The sequence below is a fragment of the Lycorma delicatula genome, chromosome 3 (assembly GCF_047948215.1).
Source record: "Lycorma delicatula isolate Av1 chromosome 3, ASM4794821v1, whole genome shotgun sequence".
In the NCBI taxonomy this organism is placed as follows: domain Eukaryota; kingdom Metazoa; phylum Arthropoda; class Insecta; order Hemiptera; family Fulgoridae; genus Lycorma; species Lycorma delicatula.
Window position 1 is genome coordinate 106,530,936 of NC_134457.1, and position 23,367 is coordinate 106,554,302.

At 32.0% G+C, this 23,367-nt stretch overlaps 1 protein-coding gene across 1 annotated transcript; it reads right to left on the reverse strand.

Annotated features, from left to right (window-relative positions):
• Positions 1 to 3,490: 3,490 nt before the first annotated feature.
• LOC142321192 (uncharacterized) lies at positions 3,491 to 19,921 on the reverse strand. The gene is made up of 4 exons (XM_075359187.1): positions 19,838 to 19,921; positions 15,354 to 15,461; positions 8,232 to 8,345; positions 3,491 to 3,643 (listed from the first exon to the last, which is right to left on the reverse strand). Exons 2-4 carry the CDS (start codon positions 15,450 to 15,452, stop codon positions 3,491 to 3,493), a joined length of 366 nt encoding a protein of 121 aa, XP_075215302.1. The 5' UTR covers positions 15,453 to 15,461; positions 19,838 to 19,921.
• Positions 19,922 to 23,367: the final 3,446 nt, after the last annotated feature.

The window sequence follows — 23,367 nt, forward strand, 5'->3', positions numbered from 1 at the left end:
TTAAAGAATGTATCAGAATATACCAGTAGCAACAAAGTATGATCTAATCTTAAAGATTCTTAATTTTTTTAGGTGTTAAAAAAAAATGTAATTTTTTTTACATTTTCTGATATTATATATTTTGAAAAATATTTTGGTAAATTTACAAGCATAAATTCAAAATAATTGCAAATTTATACACATTTAACTCATTGCTGTCATCTGGTCATTTTTAACCCGAGAGGTATATTTTTGTTGGCTATGTTGCAATGACAGTTGCTACTTCCCTGATTTCATTGTCCACTCTATTCAAGGGTGTTTCAAGGCCAGCTATAGTGCCATGTACAATGAAAACTTATTAGTTTATTTTTTACGAGAGTTCACAATCAAACCGATGATAGTAACAATGTTACTTTTTTTTTGTAATAAAATCGTCATTGTATTTTTTACATTTTTAACAAATTATGAGTTTACTGAGTATAAGTACCTCTTGTGAATGTAGTAAAAGCTTGAATGAAAATGAAATTGAAGATATCTTAATGAACTGATGATCTGTAGGACAGTGAATCTATATTTAGTGAATATGATAGCGATAGTGAATGTGACATAGAAAGTCCTGACAATGTATGTGAAATTAAAAACAAAAACGCGATGAGTGTATCAGATGAATTGTTGAAAAGGAAATTAGACGAAAGTCTGTCTATGAAAAAAATTGTTATAAAAGGAGTACTGAACTAATGTTATTAGGACTCATCTTTCTCAAATAAAAGAAACTGCTAAAAACTTGAATCTCTATTAATTCAATTTATTATTGGGAATTACTGTTTTAATTAGAACATAAAATTACTAAATTATCACTAAAACTACTGCTCCGCAACTTCCTTTGTTAATCACACTGATAATATTGAATTAAAAGCTTTAATGGACTACTGTATTTATTTGGTATATTTAATTCTAGTAAAGAAGATGTGAGGGATCTACAGAAAGTGATGGAACTGGAAGTGTTATATTCAGGGAAACCATGTCCCTTCAGCGGTTTTTATTTCTGTTAGTTTTAACGGCACTAAAGTACACTCCAGTATACTAGATGGTGACAAAACCGCTCATATTTTCAAATTAATTAAAATGTTAATCTCAAATTGCCGGTCGAATTATTCTCCCACCAAGTATCTAATTGTAGAGAAGATGCTTATCAGTTTTCAGGATCTATGCACATTTTGAATGTTCATGAAAAATAAGCCCTGAAAATATGGACACATATTTAAGGAAATCATTTGCCTTAACTCATATGAGACGACGACTTGTATAATCCAGACTTCCAACATCGCTGACTTTAATATAAGAAATGTATTAAAAATTAAAAAAGGAAAAATCGAACCTGAATTGCTACAGAAAAAACACAGGCGATGTCATATGTGCCCATCAATCAATTACAACAAACATCACAACGTCTGTAGTGAGTGTGAGACCATGTATGCAAGTACAAATAACATCATAAGAAATAGTTGAAATTAGTTATGAATATTAAGATGTCGCTTTAAACTAGAAAGGCAATAAAAATCCTTTTCGCAGAATTTACAAAACTAATTTTTCTCTTTTGTATGAATATTAAGATGTAATTTTAAACTGTCTTTGCGATTAAATGCCTTTTGACAAAAGTTACAAATATAATTCTTCTCTTTTGTATGAATATTAAGATGTAATTTTAAACTGTTTTTCTGATTAAATGAATTTTGACAAAAGTTACAAACATAATTATTCTCTTTTGTATGAATATTAAGATGCATTTTTAAACTGGTTTTGTAATTAAATGACTTTTGACAAAAGTTACAAATATAATTCTTCTCTTTTGTATGAATATTAAGATGTAATTTTAATCTGCCTTTCTGATTAAATGACTTTTGACAAAAGTTACAAATATAATTATTCTCTTTTGTATGAATATTAAGATGTAATTTTAAACTGGCTTTCTGATTAAATGACTTTTGACAAAAGTTACAAATATAATTATTCTCTTTTGTATGAATATTAAGATGTATTTCTAAATTGCTTTTGCGATTAAATGACTTTTGACAAAAGTTACAAATATAATTCTTCTCTTTTGTATGAATATTAAGATGTAATTTTAAACTGCTTTTCTGATTAAATGAATTTTGACAAAAGTTACAAACATAATTATTCTCTTTTGTATGAATATTAAGATGCATTTTTAAACTGGTTTTGTAATTAAATGACTTTTGACAAAAGTTACAAATATAATTCTTCTCCTTTGTATGAATATTAAGATGTATTTCTAAATTTCTTTTGACATTAAATGACTTTTGACAAAAGTTACAAATATAATTATTCTCTTTTGTATGAATATTAAGATGTATTTTTAAACTGTCTTTGCGATTAAATGACTTTTGACAAAAGTTACAAATATAATTCTTCTCATTTGTATGAATATTAAGATGTAATTTTAAACTGCCTTTCCGATTAAATGACTTTTGACAAAAGTTACAAATATAATTATTCTCTTTTGTATGAATATTAAGATGTAATTTTAAACTGGCTTTCTCATTAAATGACTTTTGACAAAAGTTACAAATATAATTATTCTCTTTTGTATGAATATTAAGATGTATTTCTAAATTGCTTTTGCGATTAAATGACTTTTGACAAAAGTTACAAATATAATTCTTCTCTTTTGTATGAATATTAAGATGTTTTTTTAAACTGCTTTTGTCATTAAATGACTTTTGACAAAATGTACAAATATAATTCTTCTCTTTTGTATGAATATTAAGATGTTTTTTTAAACTGCTTTTGTGATTAAATGACTTTTGACAAAATGTACAAATATAATTCTTCTCTTTTGTATGAATGTTAAGATGTTGCTTTAAATTAAAATTACGGTTAAAAACCTTATGGCAGATTTTGCAAACATAATAAATTTTCTCTTTCGTATGAACGTTTAAATGTGATTTTAATTCAGAACTTTGATTAAAAGTCTTCGGACAAATGGTACAAACATAATTCTTCTCTTCGTTATGCGTAATAAGTTGTGTTTTTAAATTATTTTCTGGAATAACAGACTTTTGACAAAAGTTAGAATTATTTACACTACTCTTACAATTATTCTTGGTACTTCTTTTGATGGTTAATTTTTCAATAATAACCTGTAAAATTAAACCAACAATTAAAAGGTAATTATGAATTAATACAAAATTATTTCCATTACAATAACATTATTCTATTTTGTAAAAAGTCGCAAAATATGGATAAAAAACTGAATATTTTAAACATATATTCAAAATAAACATCGTTTGGAATATTTTTTAATGATTCACAAGTAAAGTTTAATAACAAACTTTACTTATCCTACTGCATATCTATACACATAGCTGAAACTTTACCGATTGTCTGGGCTAAAGGTATCCAAAACAAATGGCCTATATTTAGGAAATAAGTCCTAACTTCTTAGTACTCAAATGATAGCATAAATCTCCAAGAATTGTTCAGGGTACTTTTAATAGTCAGTAGAATATGCGTATGATGTGCAGACAAGCTGACTCCAATGCGATTGTAGTCCATCAATATGTGGATCCCACAAAAACCATTCAGTGCATGCTTTAGTTAATGGAGTTTCAATCATGTACATATGTTTAACAGCTTGTACAAACTGAATGGAATATCAATTCTTTTATGTCAAAGTTTAACGTCCTCAAAGGTACAGGGACTTTAAGAGACAGAAATCATCAAAGGTTACAGTTGTGATGAGGCTATGGATCAAGTAAGCTACGCATTCACTGCCCGTCCCATTAACTTTATTAGGCGACCTAGATATGGACTGCAAATATCTCTTTCTACAGTTCACAACATTACCATAAGCACTCAGTTTGCAAGAATACAAGTTACAACTCTTATTTATAGTTAGATATCTTATTTAGTGGTGAGACAACTTTTCATTTGTGCAGGATAGTTAAAGACACTCTGTCAAATTTAATGTACTTAAAACCCCATGCAGTAATCAAAAATGAAAGGGACACACCCATAGTCAATGTCTAGTTATGATGAAACAAAAATGGTGTAATCAGACTGATCATTTTCATGGAGCCCACTGTGACAGGGCAGATTTACGTCGACCTGTTTCAGAATTTTCCGGTTCCTCAGATCCTGCCAGATTCATTTCCAACAAAATGGTGCTCCACCACAATTATATTGAGATGTTACCATGTTCCTGAACAACACTTCCCCAGATGTAAGATCTGATGAAGTACGGACTGCATGGCCAGCTAGATCTCTCAGATATCACTCCTCTAACTTTTTTGCTTGAAATTTCATTAAAAGTTGTAACAAAAGAAAGTTTGAGATTTGGACGATTTAAAATAAAAAAATTGAAGGTGTAGGTCTAATAATGAAGCTGATGCTCTTAAACACCTGGCAGGAGTTAGATTATTTTCCAGGCATCTGAAGTGCAACAAAAGGTGCATACACTGAAGTAGACAAATTTACATTAAAACATTGCGAGAGTTGATGTTTATTTAAAAAAAAGTTGCCAAGTTATGTTAACTGGTTCTCTTAATTTTAAGCTGTACTTTTAGACTGGACACTCTGTAGATTATAGTAAAACGCCATATTCTTCTGTACCAATATATGGTATTTTTATAATAAAAAACCAACATCAACAACCCAAGTAAAGAATTACAAAGTAAATGAAATAACATTTTATTTTTTATTCTAAGCACTTTTGCGGGATCCTGCATATCAGTTTTATATAATACAATTAAATAAAATTACATATCCAACATAATAAAAAATTAAAACTACAATCATATATAAAAAACATCATATAATAAAAACATTTATTTAACAAGTTAGTTAAATAAAATAACTACTTCTACAATAAATAACAACTTAAGTTTAAAAAAAATAATAAATAGAATAAATTTACGCTATGTAACCTGGAAAGCCAATTTACATTACTGAGTGGATTTAAATCACGATATTTATAAAAATTATGATTATTTCTTTTTTTTATATAAAAATGTGCTGCCATCTGTTGCTGCCTTTATAATTGTCATCTTAATATTCTGTCTGAAAGTTGATCAAGTTGGAATCTTTTGTATTTATATGTTTAAAATCTCTAAAAAATGTCCAAACTTTGCCTAGTATTGTTTAAATTTAATTTCTTGATTTTTTCACTACATTGAAATTTTAATATTAAAATTAACTATTTACAATATTTTAATTTTTTATTATGTTTGATATGTAATCTTATATAAATATATTATATACAGCTGATGATGCAGGATCCTGTAAAGGTGCTTTTGGAATAAAAAATAAGGTAAGTGTCATTTCATTTACTTTATAATTCTGTACTTGGGTTGTTCAAGTTGAATTTTTTATTAAAAAAATACAACATATATATATATATATATATATATATATATATGATCAAACTGGAAAACATGATTTATAATGTATAATTTTATAATAAACAAAATAAAAATATATAATTTTTTTAATTCTTCTAAATTCGCGTCCTCTTATAACAATATATTAAAAACATTTAAAAAAACTTGTAAATAAATCTGATGAAGTGGTGCGCATGCAAGAAACACTATTATATATATATATTTCCACACAGGGCAAGAAACTTAAAAACCAAACTGAGAGAGCTTGAACTACAGGTATTTGAGTGTTATCTTTTACACTGCTCCTATTAGCACTATTATTGGAGGTGTATATTACTGCTCTAATCTATTATTGTCTGTTGTAAACTATTCATGCTTCAGTGCAATAATTTTCGAGAACAGTGGTTTTCCTTGTCAACACGATTTGTCTAGTGCAATTCTGACTAGACGATTTGTCTAGTTGCAAGTCCTACACTATCAATAACTGGAGGCAAATGTTCATAATAAAAAACTGAAGTCATTGACAACAGTTTGCATCAGGTGACTCTCAATAATATTACTTTAGCATTGATGCATCAGCTGTGCAGGGTGATCACTTCGGATATCTTTTGTCAAAATATGGTAGATATGTTAAGTCTTCCTAATGTAATCACAAAATTAGATTTTATATTATTTTCTTTTCATTTACAGATTTTATGTCACAACCATGTTTAGTCTGTACCAGGTCCACTTTAAACTGCCTACCTGATAAATATTAAAACATGAACACTGAATACAATTAACAACAAATCACCCAAAGCTTACTAAAATGTCAACTCCATCAACAGGTTAAAATTCACATATTTCAGTCATCAATGAATTTCAAAAACACACTTTGCTCTCACACATTGACCATTTATCATTCACAAACATCTCAATAAATCGATATTAATTAAAATGAACTAAATACAGTTACAAACATTTTTTTTTAAAACGAACACATTGAAATATATAGACAGTAATGAAATTAACAAATCATGTTTGTTACAATAGCCAATAGTTACAATAGCTAATACTTACACGACATGGATAAAATACCATCCCATCTTTTGTCTTCACTGTGTGAAAATCTTTTATTCGAAGTTCATTGCTTTTCATATTAAGATTAACCAGTGGTGAAGCATCATTCAATAAGATCTCAGATTCCTTTAAAAAAAAGATAAAGAAATCATATTACAAACTAATTAATTTCCAATAAATGTTTTTTTTTTTTTTTTGTTTCTGACTGGAACTTAGTAATAATACCACTTATATACAAATCACATATCCTAAAAATAAATATTTTTGGTAGTAAATACCATTAAAATCTATCTTGCTAAAAATTTTAGAAAAATCCAAATATTATATGACAAAATTAGGCCAAAAAAGAACAAAACTGATTTAATTTTATTTTTATATGAATTTACTATTAATAGAATATTACAATTGTTATTTATATATATATATATTATACACTTTATTTTCTCAAAGTGTATGTTGCAAAAAATAACAAAATTGCAAACACATTAATCACAAATTTAATTCTGAGAAAACTGATTTTATAAGTCAATTTAAAACAAATATGGCGGTTGTTCAGGAAGGTTTTGAAGAATTTTTTTTTAACTTTCAACTTAATTCTCTTGCAATTTGATTCATTTACCCAGATTTTCAAACTCTTTTTATTTTATCAGTATGATGTGATTTGTCCAACTCTGCGAAATAAGCAGTTCCCTCACCTTTGCATAATTAGAAATGAATCTTTGTCCAATAAGCCATTTCTTAAGATTTGGGAGGAGGAAGTAATAGAAAAAAGAGGAAGTAAAAGAAAAGATATAAAAAACAAATAATCATTTAAAGATAGATTTAATGAAGATTTTAAATCATTTAAAAATAGAATTTTCTCGAATAGGTTTCTCGAATGTTGCTGACAATTTTATAATAATTTTGTATATTATTTAGTTTTAAACTATTATTTAGTTTAGAAGATAATTTGGAAATAGTTGAAAAAATTATATATATATATATATATATATATTTTTGAATATATATATATATATATATATATATATTCAAAAACGTGAATTCAGCCTTATAAATCTGCAAACAGAATTTGATTGAGACACTTTTATTAAAATTAAGTTTGTATCCAAAGATAAGATATGATAAATTAATAATTATTGTAATACTTTTTCATTATTGACTGAACAAATATTTCTTAAAAATAAAAAATCCATAAAAACATTTTGAATATTTTTAGAAGTTTAAAATTTGTTTTATTAATTTTTATTTTAAACAAACAATTTTTACACAATGTAAAAAGCTAATGGTTATTATATAAATTGTGAATAGTTAAAGAATTTATAAAAGTTATCACTGAGAATGAGCATAGGCCTGAAAGCAAATTGAAGTAAGAAATTAGAGGCAAGAGTGTTTCTCTAATTCCGTGCTTTACAGAGGCTGAAAGAATATTATATCGTACATATAGACATTTATGTACAGAGAGAAAAAAATGGACTATAAAAAGTTTAACCTGCTAAATAATTAATATATACGAGTTCACAAATCACGAGAAGATCCTCTAATTCTCTCTCTGTGTTTAACTTATAATTTCAATTTTTTCAAATAAATCTTCACTTCAATAGGGATTTTTTTTTTATCGATCTTAATTATACTGGTTTTTTTAATTTAACTTTTTTCAATTCATTTAGCAAAAACATATATGTATTTAAACTTATTAAAGTAAATTTTTACCCAATTATCCAGATCTGGCCTTGCAAAGGTTCATCTGGACAATTGGTGTTTTCACTGTATGCAGAATCTAATATCCTTACTTACCACTTCATTTTTAACTTCTAAATTTTCTGTCTTATTCAAGTTGGTGTCTTCAATTGCTAAATGATCTTTTTCGATATAAAGTAGTTCCTCTTTCATCTGTAGTAAATCTACTTGCTGTAATAAAAAACAAAAAAATGAAACATATTAACAATATTGTTGATACTCATGTACCAAAAATATTTATAAAAAATGTAATTTTTGAAGCAGTTCTCTACTGAGAATTTACACAATTATTAATGAGAAAAACTTCCATAAGCTTCAAAAACAACATAGATCTACCTTATTATTAAGATATATTTAAGAACAAAATATTTGTAATACTCTTAGTCAAGATTTATTTTTTAATTATACTGTTAAGGTTGACGAATCTTTATCTAATGATTCCAAAGGTTTTTAAAATAAGCTAACAAAAACAATGATAAATCTATTTTAGGTGGCCACGAAGGCGGAGCGAATGTTCTCAACACTGATGAGGCTATTGGCCAATTTTGCAGGTCCCAGGGCATCTAAGCGCAGGATATTAGCGTCTACGGTGGTGTTGGATACATAGCCGATACTACTGCTATCACATACAATATTGTATGTGATGGCGGTAAGGTGGGAGGCCTTCAGACTGAACAGCAAGTATAGGAGGTTGCCAATCAGGGTAGCCCAATTATATAGGACAGTTTCCTTGGATGCTTCACTAGTGGTGGTGTCAATGCCACCATTTGACCTCATAGCCAAGGAAAAAAGGGATAGGATCACAGAAGGCAAGGACCCGTATGTTTATTGAATAGCAGGAGGTGGAAGAAGTAGAGTAGAGTTGTGGACGGCACCGAGTGCAGACGTGTTTGTTAGCTCCGCGATATTTTACTTTTTGATTGGGTTTTTTTGATTTTTTACTGGATACGGACATCGGAAATTATAGTGGTATGGTTAATGGACACAAGTGCAAAGTTTTTAGAGTTTCGGTTTTTTTTTTTTTTTTTTGAAAATACAAAATTTTGAGGAAAGTGTAGAGAACTTTTAGTGCTACAGCCCTTTTGGACAACGGTTAAGAACCGAAGGGGTGTGGGATTGTAAGTAAATGCAACTACACGGACAGAGTGAGTTAAAAAGTACTTTGAATAAGTTTTTCTTTTTTAAGTGTTTAAGTATATACATTTAACTTATATAGAGACAAATTTTGCAAATCAAGCGACAAGCTCTGGCTTGTTCGTGACGTCATTGAAATACAAGTAAACAAGGACTTGTAAAATTTTCAGAAGTTTTACTGTGTACTAGTAGAAATTTTTCTAAGTGTTTGCGATACTTTACACGGGCAAACTCCTATCCTCCATATCTCCTATAGTTTTTACCATAGAACCAAAATTGGAAGCTCGCTTCCAATAGAAGATAAGGCCTCTCCAGAGGACATTACAGGATTAAATCAAGGAAAAGCAAAGTGGAAGACAGTAGAGGGGAGAACCGCCAAGCGGCCTAGAGCAGGCTCATCAGAAGAAGAGGAGGCCCCCCTTAATTTGAAGGAGGTTACGTACAGGCTGGGTAATGCACTATTACAGCTTAGGCAACTAACTGGCAAGGCCAGTGTAACGGCAATCAAGGCTCATGAGAGGGAGCTGACAGAAATTTATAAAGATTTACAACGAATAAATGATGAGACTCCAGACACAGTTGACCAAAGTACGCAAACCGAAAGTCATGGCAGGAACGAGATGTCAGATATTCTATATTCTAGATGTAGAGATGACAGATGAACAACTGATAGACAGATTACCCACACGATGGTCAACCTGGGCAATGAACAGGCTGACCCAGGAGAAAGATCTAAGACCAGGAGATGACAGCTGTTTTTTCATCGATTTGAATGGATTAAAGCCATCCAGCCGGTATGCTGGGACGGCACCTGGGGCAATGATCTTACAAGACTGCACCATCCTCGAAGATGGAAAGATCACAAATACCGGAATTAGGTACACGGTAATCTATGACTCTAGAGAAGGAGATATTATAATCTCATATTATAAAGGCCTTACCAAGAGCTGTAGGTAAGCTGGAGTCAGCTGTCTTTGTGGTTCCCAGTGGTGTAGCGGGCATCATAGTGAGAAAAATAGTAATATACATGATGAGGAAGGGTAAGACCTTGCTGAGGATGTTACTCTCCAGCCTGAGCGAACAAGGGAGGGCAAGGTCGAGGTCGGTATCAACAAGAAAAGGGAACCCCCCTGGTCGTTGGAAGTAAAACGGTCATAGTAAGGGCCCCCGGTAAATCTTATGCCGATCTGTTGAAAACCGTTGAAGAAACGGCTGCGTTGCAGATCAGAAAGTTATTCCCCAGAACGGAGGAGCAATATAATAGAGAGGTGATAGAATGCCAGGGAGGAAGATTTACACAAAAAGAGGTCATGGAAGCTATAAATAAATTAAAAAATAAGAAAAGCCCCGGCCCAGATGGCATCCCAGCGGCCATCATTAAGATAATAGTTAGAATCGTACCTTGGGAAATAGTCGATGTAGCCAGCTACGGCCTACAAAATAGAAGCTTCCCTGAATGCTGGAAGGAAGCAAGAACAGTCTTCCTCCCAAAGGCAGGACAAATTCAAGAGAACACAGCATATAGACCGATTACGCTCATAAATAATATGGGAAAAGTAGTTGAAAGGTTGTTAGAAAATAGACTTAGAGAGGAAATAGAGGAAAAACAATGTCTACATCCGGAACAATACGGATTTAGAAAGGGATGGTCCACGGTGACCGCAGTCGAGAAGGTAAAAAACTGGGCATTAAATTGCAGAAGCGGTACATGGAGGACTAGAAAAATCCCCATGATCATAATGCTTGATGTTAGAAACGCATTTGGTACGGTCCCCTGGACAGCCATCATTGAGGCGCTTCAAGCCATGCGAATAAGTAAATACTTAGTAAATCAGATAGATCAATATCTGCAAAATAGGTTCATAGAGGTCAAAACCCTAGAAAGGAAAGCCATATTTCAGGTATTCAGAGGGGTGCCGCAGGGATCTGTCCTTGGCCCAACCTTATGGAATGTTTTCTATGATAAAATCTTCAGGCTGAACTACCCCGAAGGGGTATCGATAGTAGGATACGCGGATGATATCTCAATATTAGTAGAAGACAGAGATATAAATGAACTGGAGAACAAGGCAAACCAAGCCCTTAGAACAATAGATGAATGGATGGAGGATAACAAATTAGAAATAGCTCCTAATAAATCCTGTTACCTGGTCCTCTCGGGTAGAAGACCATTAAGAAGTGTGAATCTAAATATCAGAGAACAGAGAATCGATGAAGTAAAAGAAACAAAATACTTGGGGGTACTTCTGGACAAACGTTTAAGGTTCAGCAAGCATATTGATATGATTTGTGGGAGAGTTACTCCTGCTGTAAAGGGATTAAGAGGATTATTTCAAAACCACGGCTCACCTAAAATGGTTATTCGAAGATTGATAACCGCGGCTATCACTTCGGCGGTACTGTATGCGGCTCCCATATGGGGGGCGGAAATGAACATACAGCGAAATAAAAAGAAGTTGAGAAGTGTCCATAGACTGGCATTGCTGCGTGTAGCTGCTAGTTACTGTACGGTATCGTATTACGCGCTGTGCGTACTGACCGGGGTCCTACACATAGACCTTCAGATAAAAGCCAGAACCCTCAGACACAGCGGTATGTCGAAAGAAGAGATGGAAGGGATTATAGAACAAGAATGGCAAGAAGAGTGGGCAGGGTCCAGAGTGGGAGAATGGACCAGACGCCTAATCCCTAATATTAAAACCTGGAATAACAATAGACTCGGAGATGTCAATTTTTACATGACACAATTACTGTCGGGGCACGGCTCTTTCGGTCAGTATCTGTATAGGATGGGAAAAGAGCCACCCCGCAGTGCATCTATTGTCCAGAGAACGACGATGCCGAACATACGTTGTTCATATGTCCAAGATAGGCCGTTAACAGAGGTCAAATAGTAATTAATGGTCTTACACCAGAAAATCTCATAAACCGCTTGGGGTACAACAATGAGAACTGGGAATGGTTCCGCAGGTTCGCCGGGGAGGTCCTGCGGGCCAAAGAGGATGAAGACAGAAGAATGGGAGTATAAACAGTAGGGTAGGGCGGACAGTCACTCCATGGAGGGCTGTACGCCTTGGTGTGCGGGTACCTGAGAAGGGGGTGAACTCCAGGGGAGTTTGAGTTTGGGTTAAAATAAAAGACCAAGTCCCGGTCGGCGGGGTCGTTCCTGCGGGAGCCTAGGCTCTTTGTGGGGTCAGCGCTGTCGATTAGAGGCCAAAGGCGTAAAGACCGAGTACCGGTTCCCTGCTGAGGCGCTGGGGGACGGCATAGCCGGACCTTGGCTCTAAAGCGAGGGATTAGAGGCAGGCAATGTAAAACAAAAGATCCGAGACCGGGGAGGCCAACCTGCCGTGCCGGACGTATAGCCGGCGGGTGGGGGACGCCTCCTTTGAGAGTAAAAGGACACTCTCCCCGACTGAGTATACTTAATTGGATATCCAATCGGGGATAGTAGAAAAAAAAAAAAAAGGAGGTGGAAGAATCCAAAAGGACATTAGAGGTATATTTTGATCCCAGAAGTAGCTGCTGTATTGGTCAATAGACCAAGGGTTATTTGGGTTCTACGTCTGCAGGATTGGAAGGAGGTGTACAGATCAATGTAAGTATTGTGAAGAAACTAACACATTGGAGCACATCATTTTCAAGTGTCCCAGGTGGAAGGAAGAATTGGCATGTGATGGTTTGGACTCGCTTGGGGGGTCATGCAGTTGATGCTCTTGTTCGGTGAGAGTTGGACCATGTGTTCACAGTGGTTTCTGGTGGAGCGCTCCACCAGAAACTACTAAAGGAAGAAGATGAGGTGAGCAGCAAAGATGTCAGTTGAGGGTAGTGCTGGGCACCAGTCTTTAGGGGCAGGTGACAGGTGTGCCTCGACACTGCCATCAGCAATGGCTCCCATGAAATGCATTCCTGCCATCAAAGGCTAGCATAGCTGTGTGGAGTTAAGAATCTACTTGTATAGTAAATATTGAGTTGTAAATATCATGTGAATGTAGTGTGTAAATATTTTTATGAATGTGAGGTGTACATGTGATGCACGTAGTGCTGAAGTTGAGCCTTTACAGCAGTTCCAGTACCACATTGCCTGAGGGAATGGGCTTTTAGCGAGTCCACTGCAGTAGGCGGTGAACCTCACACCCAGTATGTACAGGCTACTGAGCGTTTGGTTTAGGCATGTTTTCCCACTTCCGATGTAAAACAAAAAAAAAAAACACTAGTTTCTATTTTTTTATGTACTTATGATTTTGCATTCATGGGTCTCATGCCTCTCTATTAAATTAAATATAAATAAATAAATTAAAAAATTTACCTCTTGCAAAAATTTAAAAACTTACCAAATACAATTACCCAGCCTTTGCTTGAGAATAAAAATGGAAAATTAGGCCTTAACAACAAAGACAATTGCAAAAATATACGAAGTACTTCAAAAAATTATTAAACTGCCATGAACCAGCAGTAAGATTTCATTTCCAAAATCCAACATGAACTAATTATGCAGACACCACCCATCTGCACAGATTACAGTGACAGGCCTTAACTGTCCATTTCACGACTCTAATAAGATGACATCTATTACATTGATTGTGTCTAGCGGGTCAGTTACTGCTGCACACTTCTCATACTAAGCGGCCGATATGATGTTATACCATCAGGTAGTTTACCTAGTTTGATTGGTTTCAGCTATTTTCCATACATCGAGAAAATATTCAATGTTGAGAATGGATGTACAGTAATAATAATTATAATAGCTGAACAAGAACTTTACGATGAGTGAAGTTAGCATTGTAGATAATTTATGAATTAGATAGTATGCAAACAATGAAGATATTGGATTTTAAAGTTTAATGATAAGAAAATTAGAATTTATTTTGCAAAAGCAGCAAAATTTATTTGTTCTGAATGAATACATAAAAATGCTAAAAACAGCTATTCATAAGTTAAAAACAGCTGCTGGGTTGTGTATGAGATTTTTCACTCATTTTCTTATTTCTGCATGCCAGCAATCTGTTAATTTTTTTCAAATTAAAAATCTTTTTGGGTGAAATTAAAATTAATTTAATATATATTCTTAGAATTAAGCTTCACTTTAACAAAGCAGTACTTGCTGATAATACTTCCTATCTCTATCTATACTATTATATAAAGAGGCAGAGGGTTTTCGTTTGTTTGGGATAAACAAAAAAACTCCTTAATCACTTTCAACCAAATTTTTACCCACATTTCTCAGCATAACTGAGAAGGTTTTTAGATATGTTTTCAATCTCAAAAAAAAAAAATGAGTATATATCTGTAGTAGTGGAGATTTTCCGGTTGAAGCACAATCTTTAATGAACTGTGAGTCATCACTGTGTGAGGTGAGGTTGAACTGAATGCATCATATCAGTCGACTGAAAATATTACAAAAATAATGAGTAATATTAAATTTTGAACAATTTCTTTCTGTTTAACAATAATGACCTTCCCTTGGGGTATGCATGTGAGGCTAGAATGGTGAGGTATACGAACACCTCATGGGAGGCTAGCCCACTCATTACTATGAACTATTAACAAACGGGGTGCCCCTGGACCACTTTTTTGGAGGTGCTCTTATATCAGAAAACAATCACCCGATTTTGAAAATTCAAACTGGGAATATATATATAGTTTGTCTGTTTGCTCATGCATCATGTGAGAGGAAGCTGACTGATTACTTTCAAATTTCAGAATACATATGTGTTACCCCAGAGAAGGTTTTAAGCCATTAACCGAGGCCCTAGCTCCCTTGAACATTGAGATATTAAAAATATTCATTATTTCTTCACTCCCAAGATGGGTGAAGTTGTGAATTAAAGAAATTCATCAAGGAAAAGATAGATTTATTCTTCTACTTCACTACTGAATATTTCTGCCGCCATTGCAAAGAAATAAGTTATGAATTTTTCATTGTCAAATGCATGTGTACTTTAGTTACTCCTATTACCTATATTTCATAATTTAGTTTCTTTTTCAGGGTTCTGTCCAACCTCATCATGTATGTTACAATATCCAATAATTATAAATACTTACATGACATGGATAAAATTCCTTCTCTTCTTCTGCCTTTATAGTGTGTACATCATTAATTTTAAGATTAATCCGAGGTGGAATGTCATCATTTAATGACATCTCAGATTTCTATAAAAATAAGATGAAAAAAACCTTACAAAAATGTTGAAATTAATTAATATTCAATAAAATATCTTTTTTTATTCTGACAAACTTAAATATACCATTGTAAATTAAAAAAAATATTAAAAAAAAAGGTCTTTCAACCCATCAAAGACAGAAAAGAAGACACAAATTATTTAACCCCTTCATAGTTTTTGATGAAATAACTCATCAAATAACTACCCTGATAAAAATTTCCTTGACGAAATAATTCGTCATCCACTTTTTTGCTGAAAAGTGCCACTGATGAATTATGAATTGACCCATTTAATTGTGTTTGTTGATGGGTTACTGTAACATATGCGAGTCTAGTTCCATTTTTACTCTAATTTATTGCTGAAGCGGTAGTATCATATTGTTTCTCTATTCTATATGTCCTAACAATGTATATTCATTATTCGGGTTATTTTTTACAAATAAATTAGTTGACATTCTTTATGTCAAGCAGACTAATCTTTTTGTCAAAGATTTCATTAAAAAAAAAAAATAACTACCAAACCAGTTTTTGAGGTTTCACCTGTGGAAACAGACTGATAATTATGAGATGCTTTTGTTTGTAGCTGTATATATGCTATCAGGAATTACCTGAAAGCCATAGACTGAAAGTTATTACACAAACCATCTCCTTTTTACAACTCTTGGATTTGGAAAAGTGTTAGCCCAAAGAATCAAACTTTTATTGTATTCCCTCAATTTTACTCATGATGATAATACTAATAAATCTCCAAAAAATAAAATCGATTATTGACTATCTTGTTAAAAAATTCAGAGATGTATATACACCAGAAAAAATTTTAGCAGATGATGAAAGTTTACTGGAAAGGTAGGCTAAATTTCATTCACTACAAGATACACTACAAGATTTCACCACCTTACAAGATAGTGTTGTTTTCTAAAAATTGTAAGATTGTAAACAATATTAATTTTTTTTATCGCAAAATAAGCATGAAACTAGTGCATGGAACATGGAAATGTCACTTTATAGTGTATGAAAAATGTCACACCTAAGCAGGATTTGATATTGATCATGAATATAAATTTATTAATAAGAAGAGAGTTCCATAAGCTACAAAAACAATATAGATCTACTTTAATTAAAAATGAAATTCATAGTGTGTGATAAGGAGGGAAAAATAATGTTGACAACTAAATTCAGATTAGACTGTGTAGAATTAATATGGAAAGGAAAGAAAGCAGTGGTTCTAAATGCTGTCATATATATATATATATATATATATATATATATATATATATATATATATGTATACTTTTTATTCCCTTAATGTGTATGTTGCAATTTGTTCAAGTAGTTAACAATAAAACTACCCTACCGTGGGCCAATTAGATGAGAATGATATGTGTAATCTTGTACACTCAAATCTCTGCTACAGAGGAATTATTTTTTATCAGTGTTTATTTTACTGGAGGTTTTTAACTGAATTTTTGCAATTCATTCAGGAAACACACACACGCGCACACACACATTAAGGAATTTATTAATCTCAATTATAAAAGTAAATTTCTACACATAGAAACTTTTTTTTGTTTTTGCACCATATTTATTTTTTGTTACATTGTACAAATTTACATATATTCCAAATATCTTTCTGGGTCAATCCATTTAATGTGACCCAAGAATTGACACCAATTCCACCAAAAAAAATTGAAACTCACCCACTTGTTTTCCACATGTCTCAGGACCTTAAAATTAAAAGTCTTTTTTTTATTTAAGCAGTTTATTTGTGGCAGCCATTTTTGTTATGGTACACACACCTATTTTTTGTGATTGCAAGGGTTTATAAAACAATCGTAACTAAAAAACTGTAAGTCCGGAAAGAATGAAACAAAAAGCAATATATTCATATTTTTTCAAGGTGAAAGAATGGTCTAGCGGTTTATTTACCTATCTCTCTTCTTTCTACGAGAAAATTAGCGATAAATTTGATCTTGAAAAACAGGGAAATTTTAATTTTGGTAATTTTTTTATGAGGCGAGGATGCCAAACACAGTTTGAATTATTTTTTTACATGTAGGTATTGTTAGTAGTTTTACCATAAATAATATGAATAGTGATATAATACTTAACCCCTAATTTTTTATGAATTTTTGGAAACTAATCTTTTTACATGATTTAAGTTTTGGCTTCAAATAATTTCCACCACTTGTAGTGTTTTTGTAGATGTTTATGGAAAATAAAATAGTTTCTTGTGTACTGTACTAATAAAAAAATTATAACCTCTCAAAAATCATGAAAAACTTGTTACAAGCAATACAATTTTGACTTAATAAAAGGGATTTCTTGTCTTCTTGGCGATTTAATATCTTTATGCTTAATACTATAGTTGAAATAGACTTGTTTGAACCATTCAATTGCAGTGCTCATCTTATAACTGGCGCTTGAATTCATTTCCAGTCATCAGGAAAATTCATGCTGCAACATGCTCATTTATGCATGTTGCATCATTTAGCTTCGCAGTTACAGACTGGTGTGTCTGACATTAGTTAGTGACCTGTTCACATCTTTACCAAGTGTCACAAATTTTATCCTATTTTTGAAAGTGTTTATTAAATAAATAAGTTTTCATCATTATATTACCAAATTTTAAAATTATTTAAATTTTTACATTATTTTTCAAGTAAAACAATGGAAGAACAATGTCCCATAGGAATTTATGTGAATGAAGAGTGTCAAAACATTGTACTGGTACAAGGCATAAAAACTAAGCAACTGTCTTTGTAGATTACAAAAAGGCAAACAACTCAATCAATAGCACTTCCTTATTTAATATGCTACAAGAATTTGGTATGGATCCCAACACAATTAACATAACTAAATAGATTCTTCCAAACACCTCTCATAAACAGCTTTCTTATAATTACCTAACGATAGTTCTTTATATTTTATAGTAGCTTGAATGAGGTTATATTTGATATTGATTCATTTATGTTGGCAATAATAAATAATTACTCTGAAGATGAATTTTTAAATAAATTATATTAAAACAAAAATTATTTATGTGCATCCTGTACAGAGATCACCTTGCTTTTCTTATTTAAGAACTAGAACTAAAGATCTCCCAGTTATAAGATTTGAACACTCACTATACCGCTTGGCTGCTGTGACTGAAAATATACAAATAAGTTACTTATTTAACAAATATGTTTAATTACAGTTTACTACAAAACATCACGAGTTGGAAGGCACCATTTTGGATTTAATGGAGGAACCCCCACCAAAAACATATTAATAAATCCCATTATAAGCTGAACCACCAGCCCACACTCTTGTTATCTAAAAACTTTTTCTAATTTGTACGCCCCATTTTAGAATACTTATTTGTTTCAACATGCCCACTATAATAAAGGTTACCAAAAATAGGGAAAAATACTAACTTAGCATTAATCAGATTAAGCAGAATTCAAAAAACAATGCAAGCTTGTTTAAATATATAAATGTCAATAAGCACAGGTTCATTGAAGTTCTATTTATTATGTCAGTGAAACAGATTCATAATATTGGTTTGTAAATCTTTGTTTACACACATCTTTGTTCTACATCATGCCATAGATTTCAAATTTTGTGTATATATATATTTTATAGTAAATTTTAAATTTAATAATACATTATTAATACTTTAATTAAAGTGAGTGGACCAACCCCTTAAGTCTCTTAGCATCCCTAAGGATATGGTAGCACTCACATTTAGTGATCATGGATTTATTCAATGTATAATCACTTCTAACCACAAATTACCTGTTAAAAATTAAAAGTTAATAAACAATAGGAAGAATTAATGTTCAAGTACTATTAATAATTATGTACTAAAAATCTATTATTTCTTTAGACAGAAATTTCTTAACGGTAGCTAGTTGCATCATTGCCTAAGAAGTACGGTTGAGAGTAAAACAAATCTGACACTCATCGTGCCAAGTTTAAATGAAATTGGCACTCTTAGGGCAATGGCACAATAAATGAACTTAACTGTTAAGGTTATTTCGCCATTCTACTGAGAAGGCTTGTGCCGTCTCAGATAAAACTGGTTTGTAACAAGAACAGCATGAAAGGTTTGGGCATTAAAATATGATATATGTGTAATCATTTCTGAAGGACTGTGAAATTGAAGTTCAGTCTGTGTTTGCATGGGGTAAATGAAATTTACAGTCGCACACTTAAAATGTGATTATACAAGTTTCTGAACAACTTTCCTTTTGTGGAAAACGATTTTACAACGAACTAAAATGAATTTACATGACTGTTTAAAGTTCACGCTACAAATTATCAATATAAAAAACTCAAACTTAAATTCTACTGATTTATATTAGAATAGCATAACATTACTTACTTAGTCAAATAAACAAAGTAAACACCAACAATTACACAATAATAATATTACAACATCTACAACATATCTTCCTAACAAAGCTTTCCCACAATTTTATCAGTGATGCCAACACATGCAAATGTATACTTTAATACCTAAGATATCTCGATATAATCTTGGAAAAAATATATATACATACATATAATATTGCACATTATACTTATTAAACAATTTCTTATTCACGGAAAAGTTAAGTGGTAAAATGTAAAAATAAAAAATGTAAAGAAATTTTCATAAAATTCTTAGAACCGATTGTAAGTTTTAAAATAATAAAAAATAATCCGGCATTTAATAATAATAATAAAGTTCTCATAAACTTGTTTGGAGTTGTTTATTGGTCCCAGACATCTTGAAACATGAACATCTTTGTACGCACAACGATGACAAAATACAGAATGCATCACCCTAAATCCGAAGTGAAATGTCTGTATATCTCTTAAAGAAGATGATAGAGGTCTCGACCTAAAATCACTTTGTAACAGACACATTGCTTCAATGAAGTGATATTTTCTCTCCAGATCTGAAACATCATCATAACACAAAGCAGTAGTTTCATCGGACAAGGGTTACTCCCCTCTAAATCTGAATGGTGACAATTTGTACTCCTGTATCATTACAACTAGGGATAGGATCCAAGCATGGAAATCTAAGGCGCTCCACGGTAGATTTCTCCATTCCCACGAAAATGCTGATAACGACCCATTTACGCGTTAGCTGAGGGACGAATTTCTATTTAGAGAAACTGAACGTTTTGTACGTGCCATCCAGGATCAGGTCGTTGCGATGAACAATTACAAGAAGTTCATAGAAAATCAGGACATCAGTGATGAGTGCCGGATGTGTCACCAATTATCGGAGACAATTGATCATTTGTTAACTGAATGCGCCAGTCTGGCTGACAAGGAAATCTGCATCACCACGATCTTACATTAAACACTGTTCATCAGGCGTTGGCGTTGAAATTAGGACTCGTAGATGACAGGGAACAGTGTCCTTGTTATGAATATAAGGCGAGGCCTGTGCTGGAAAATGAGCACTATAGACTGTGTTAGATCTCTCGGTAAATACTGCTAAAATTATTGCTGTGAATAGGCCAGACATGGTTCTCCCAAACATTAAAGAAAAGACTGCTCTTCTCATTGATGTCACTCATCCATCTGATCACAATATTAATAAGGCTGAGCAGATAAAATAACCAAGTACAACCCTCTGGCAATAGAGTATAAGGAAATTTACAGACTGAACTCAGTTAAGTCATTCCCGTTGTGATAACAGCAACTTGATTGATTAATAAAAATTCGAAGAAGCTGATAGAAAAGGTTGCCCTGGATCCTAAACTCAAAATTTCAATAGATCGGTAATTCTGGAGAAGTGTAGGATTGTACAGACTGTGTTAAATGTACCACATCACTAAATGAGGCCTCTCGTACTGGAGTTCCGGATTTGAATTATCTCTGAGATGAAAAGATAATAATAATGTTTTCGTTATATATAAAAGTAATACGAAAATGTAGTAGTTGAACATAAAAATTCAAATTACATTGTCGTTAATAACCTGAACAACAAGTAATCATTTTTAATTACTTCATAGCTTTTTGTCGATGACGGTCAGAGATTATATTAATTTAAAAACACATACTTCCGTAACAACAAACCGAAACAAATTTATTATCTTTTTTTTTAAATACGTACTCCAGATATATTATAAGAATTTAGTAGTGGTTTTTTTTGGTGTAGGCTCTTATCATCTAAACTCCCTCCCCCACAAATAACTCTTGAAGACCGGACCTGTCAGAAAGTGGTCGGCAAGGAACGCAGTGGAGCCCACGGGTACCGATAGAACTCGTACATCCCCGTCAGGCCTCTCCTTACTCTTTTTCATTTTATCCTCCGGAACCATCGTAAGGTATTACTTCAGAGTATATATATGAATGTAAATGAAATGTAGTCTTGTACAGTCTCAGGTAGACTGTTTCTGAAATGTGTGGTTAATTGAAATCCAACAACCAAAGAACACTGGTATCCATGATCTATTGTTCAAATTCATATAGAAGTAACTGCCTTTCCTAGGATTTGAACTTGGATTCATCCATTTGAGACACACTAAGATCACGTACTCAACATCCTCAAGGGTGTCACAATAGAAACACAAATCTTACTTGCTGCCCTTGTGAGCAGATACAACCTGAAGCAGAGATGACCGAACAGGAACTGAGTAAGTTAATAGTTTACCTTGCAGCTGTTTCACACTGGTGTCAGATGACATTATTAAGCGGTTTATTTTTTAAATCGGTATAAACATATTTTAGAATATGTTCAAAATAAATATCAACTGATATAAACTTTTTTAATGCAAGTAGATATCTATAATTTGTTTGTTCATGATAATGTATAAATGAGGTGAATGAATGTTTGTAAATGTCTTGAAGGAGAGAAGCTCAACAGCAAATGTTAACAAATATTTATTTCATTCTTCTCTTACAAGGATTTATTCTTAAAAATCTTGAATTTTGAAAAAGGTCGGTAGAATGTAAGTGGCAAAAATGGTTTTAAAAGGTTAATTGTCGGAACATTTGGATGATTGTTGGGTTTTGATTAAAAAATTGAGATTTCTTATCGGCTGCCATTTAAGTCCTGATTGGATTAGGGATGGATTTGTAAATAATAATCTTTGAACTAGACACTTTGAAGAACCCTTTTACATAGATTTTGTTTATCTTTTCTGGTGTCAAGTCTTTTAGTCATTCATTACACCATCATTCTGTACCTTTATCTTTGAATCTGTCTTCTCCAAGGTATTTCATGGGTTTTAACTTGATGCCTGCTGAGCATGTAGTTATTACAATTACAAGGTCATCCAGAAAGAAACCAAACATTTGATATTCCATATCATCATATTTGCCTATTCATTATTTAACCAGTGGTGGTGTGTCATTACAAACAAATAAAATATTCTTTTTAAAGAATCCTACTTGGTTTTTTAGAAATAAAACTTTGTTTGTCATGTCACTCTGTTTTGATTCCAGTCAGCAAATATGTCTATAATGAAATTGTACATTTTTTCTTGTATAAAAAAAACTACTAACATTTACATGTCAGCTACACTAATATTTATAAAAATTAACACTAACTATAACAATATATATGTGTTTACTTAAAATAATGGGTAACGGGTTTGTTATGTACATTATTCATGTTGTTGATAAATATTTAAGCGTAAATTAAGTTTTATCGTAACCGCTGATGAGTTTATTTGATAAAAACAAAGTATTCCAAGAGTTAATTAATGTCCGACTGTTTGAGGTTACAATAATATAATTATTAAATATAAAAGAAATTTCTTGAGAAGTTTAATGATTTCATTTTATCATCTTTGGATTAATTTTTAATAAAATATTTATAATAGAATCCTTTAATAAAGTCATTGTTTTAAAATTAAGAAAAATAATATTCTCCGTTTCATGTGTTAACTGAACGTTTTTTCTCTTACT

Coding starts and splice junctions, on each gene's coding strand:
- LOC142321192 (XM_075359187.1), bottom strand. CDS start 15,452: ATGTCATTAAATGATGACATTCCACCTCGGATTAATCTTAAAATTAAT. Junction 8,346..15,353: donor AGGAATTTTATCCATGTCAT/GTAAGTATTTAT, acceptor TTTTTATTACAG/CAAGTAGATTTACTACAGAT. Junction 3,644..8,231: donor TAGAAGTTAAAAATGAAGTG/GTAAGTAAGGAT, acceptor TATTCCATTCAG/TTTGTACAAGCTGTTAAACA.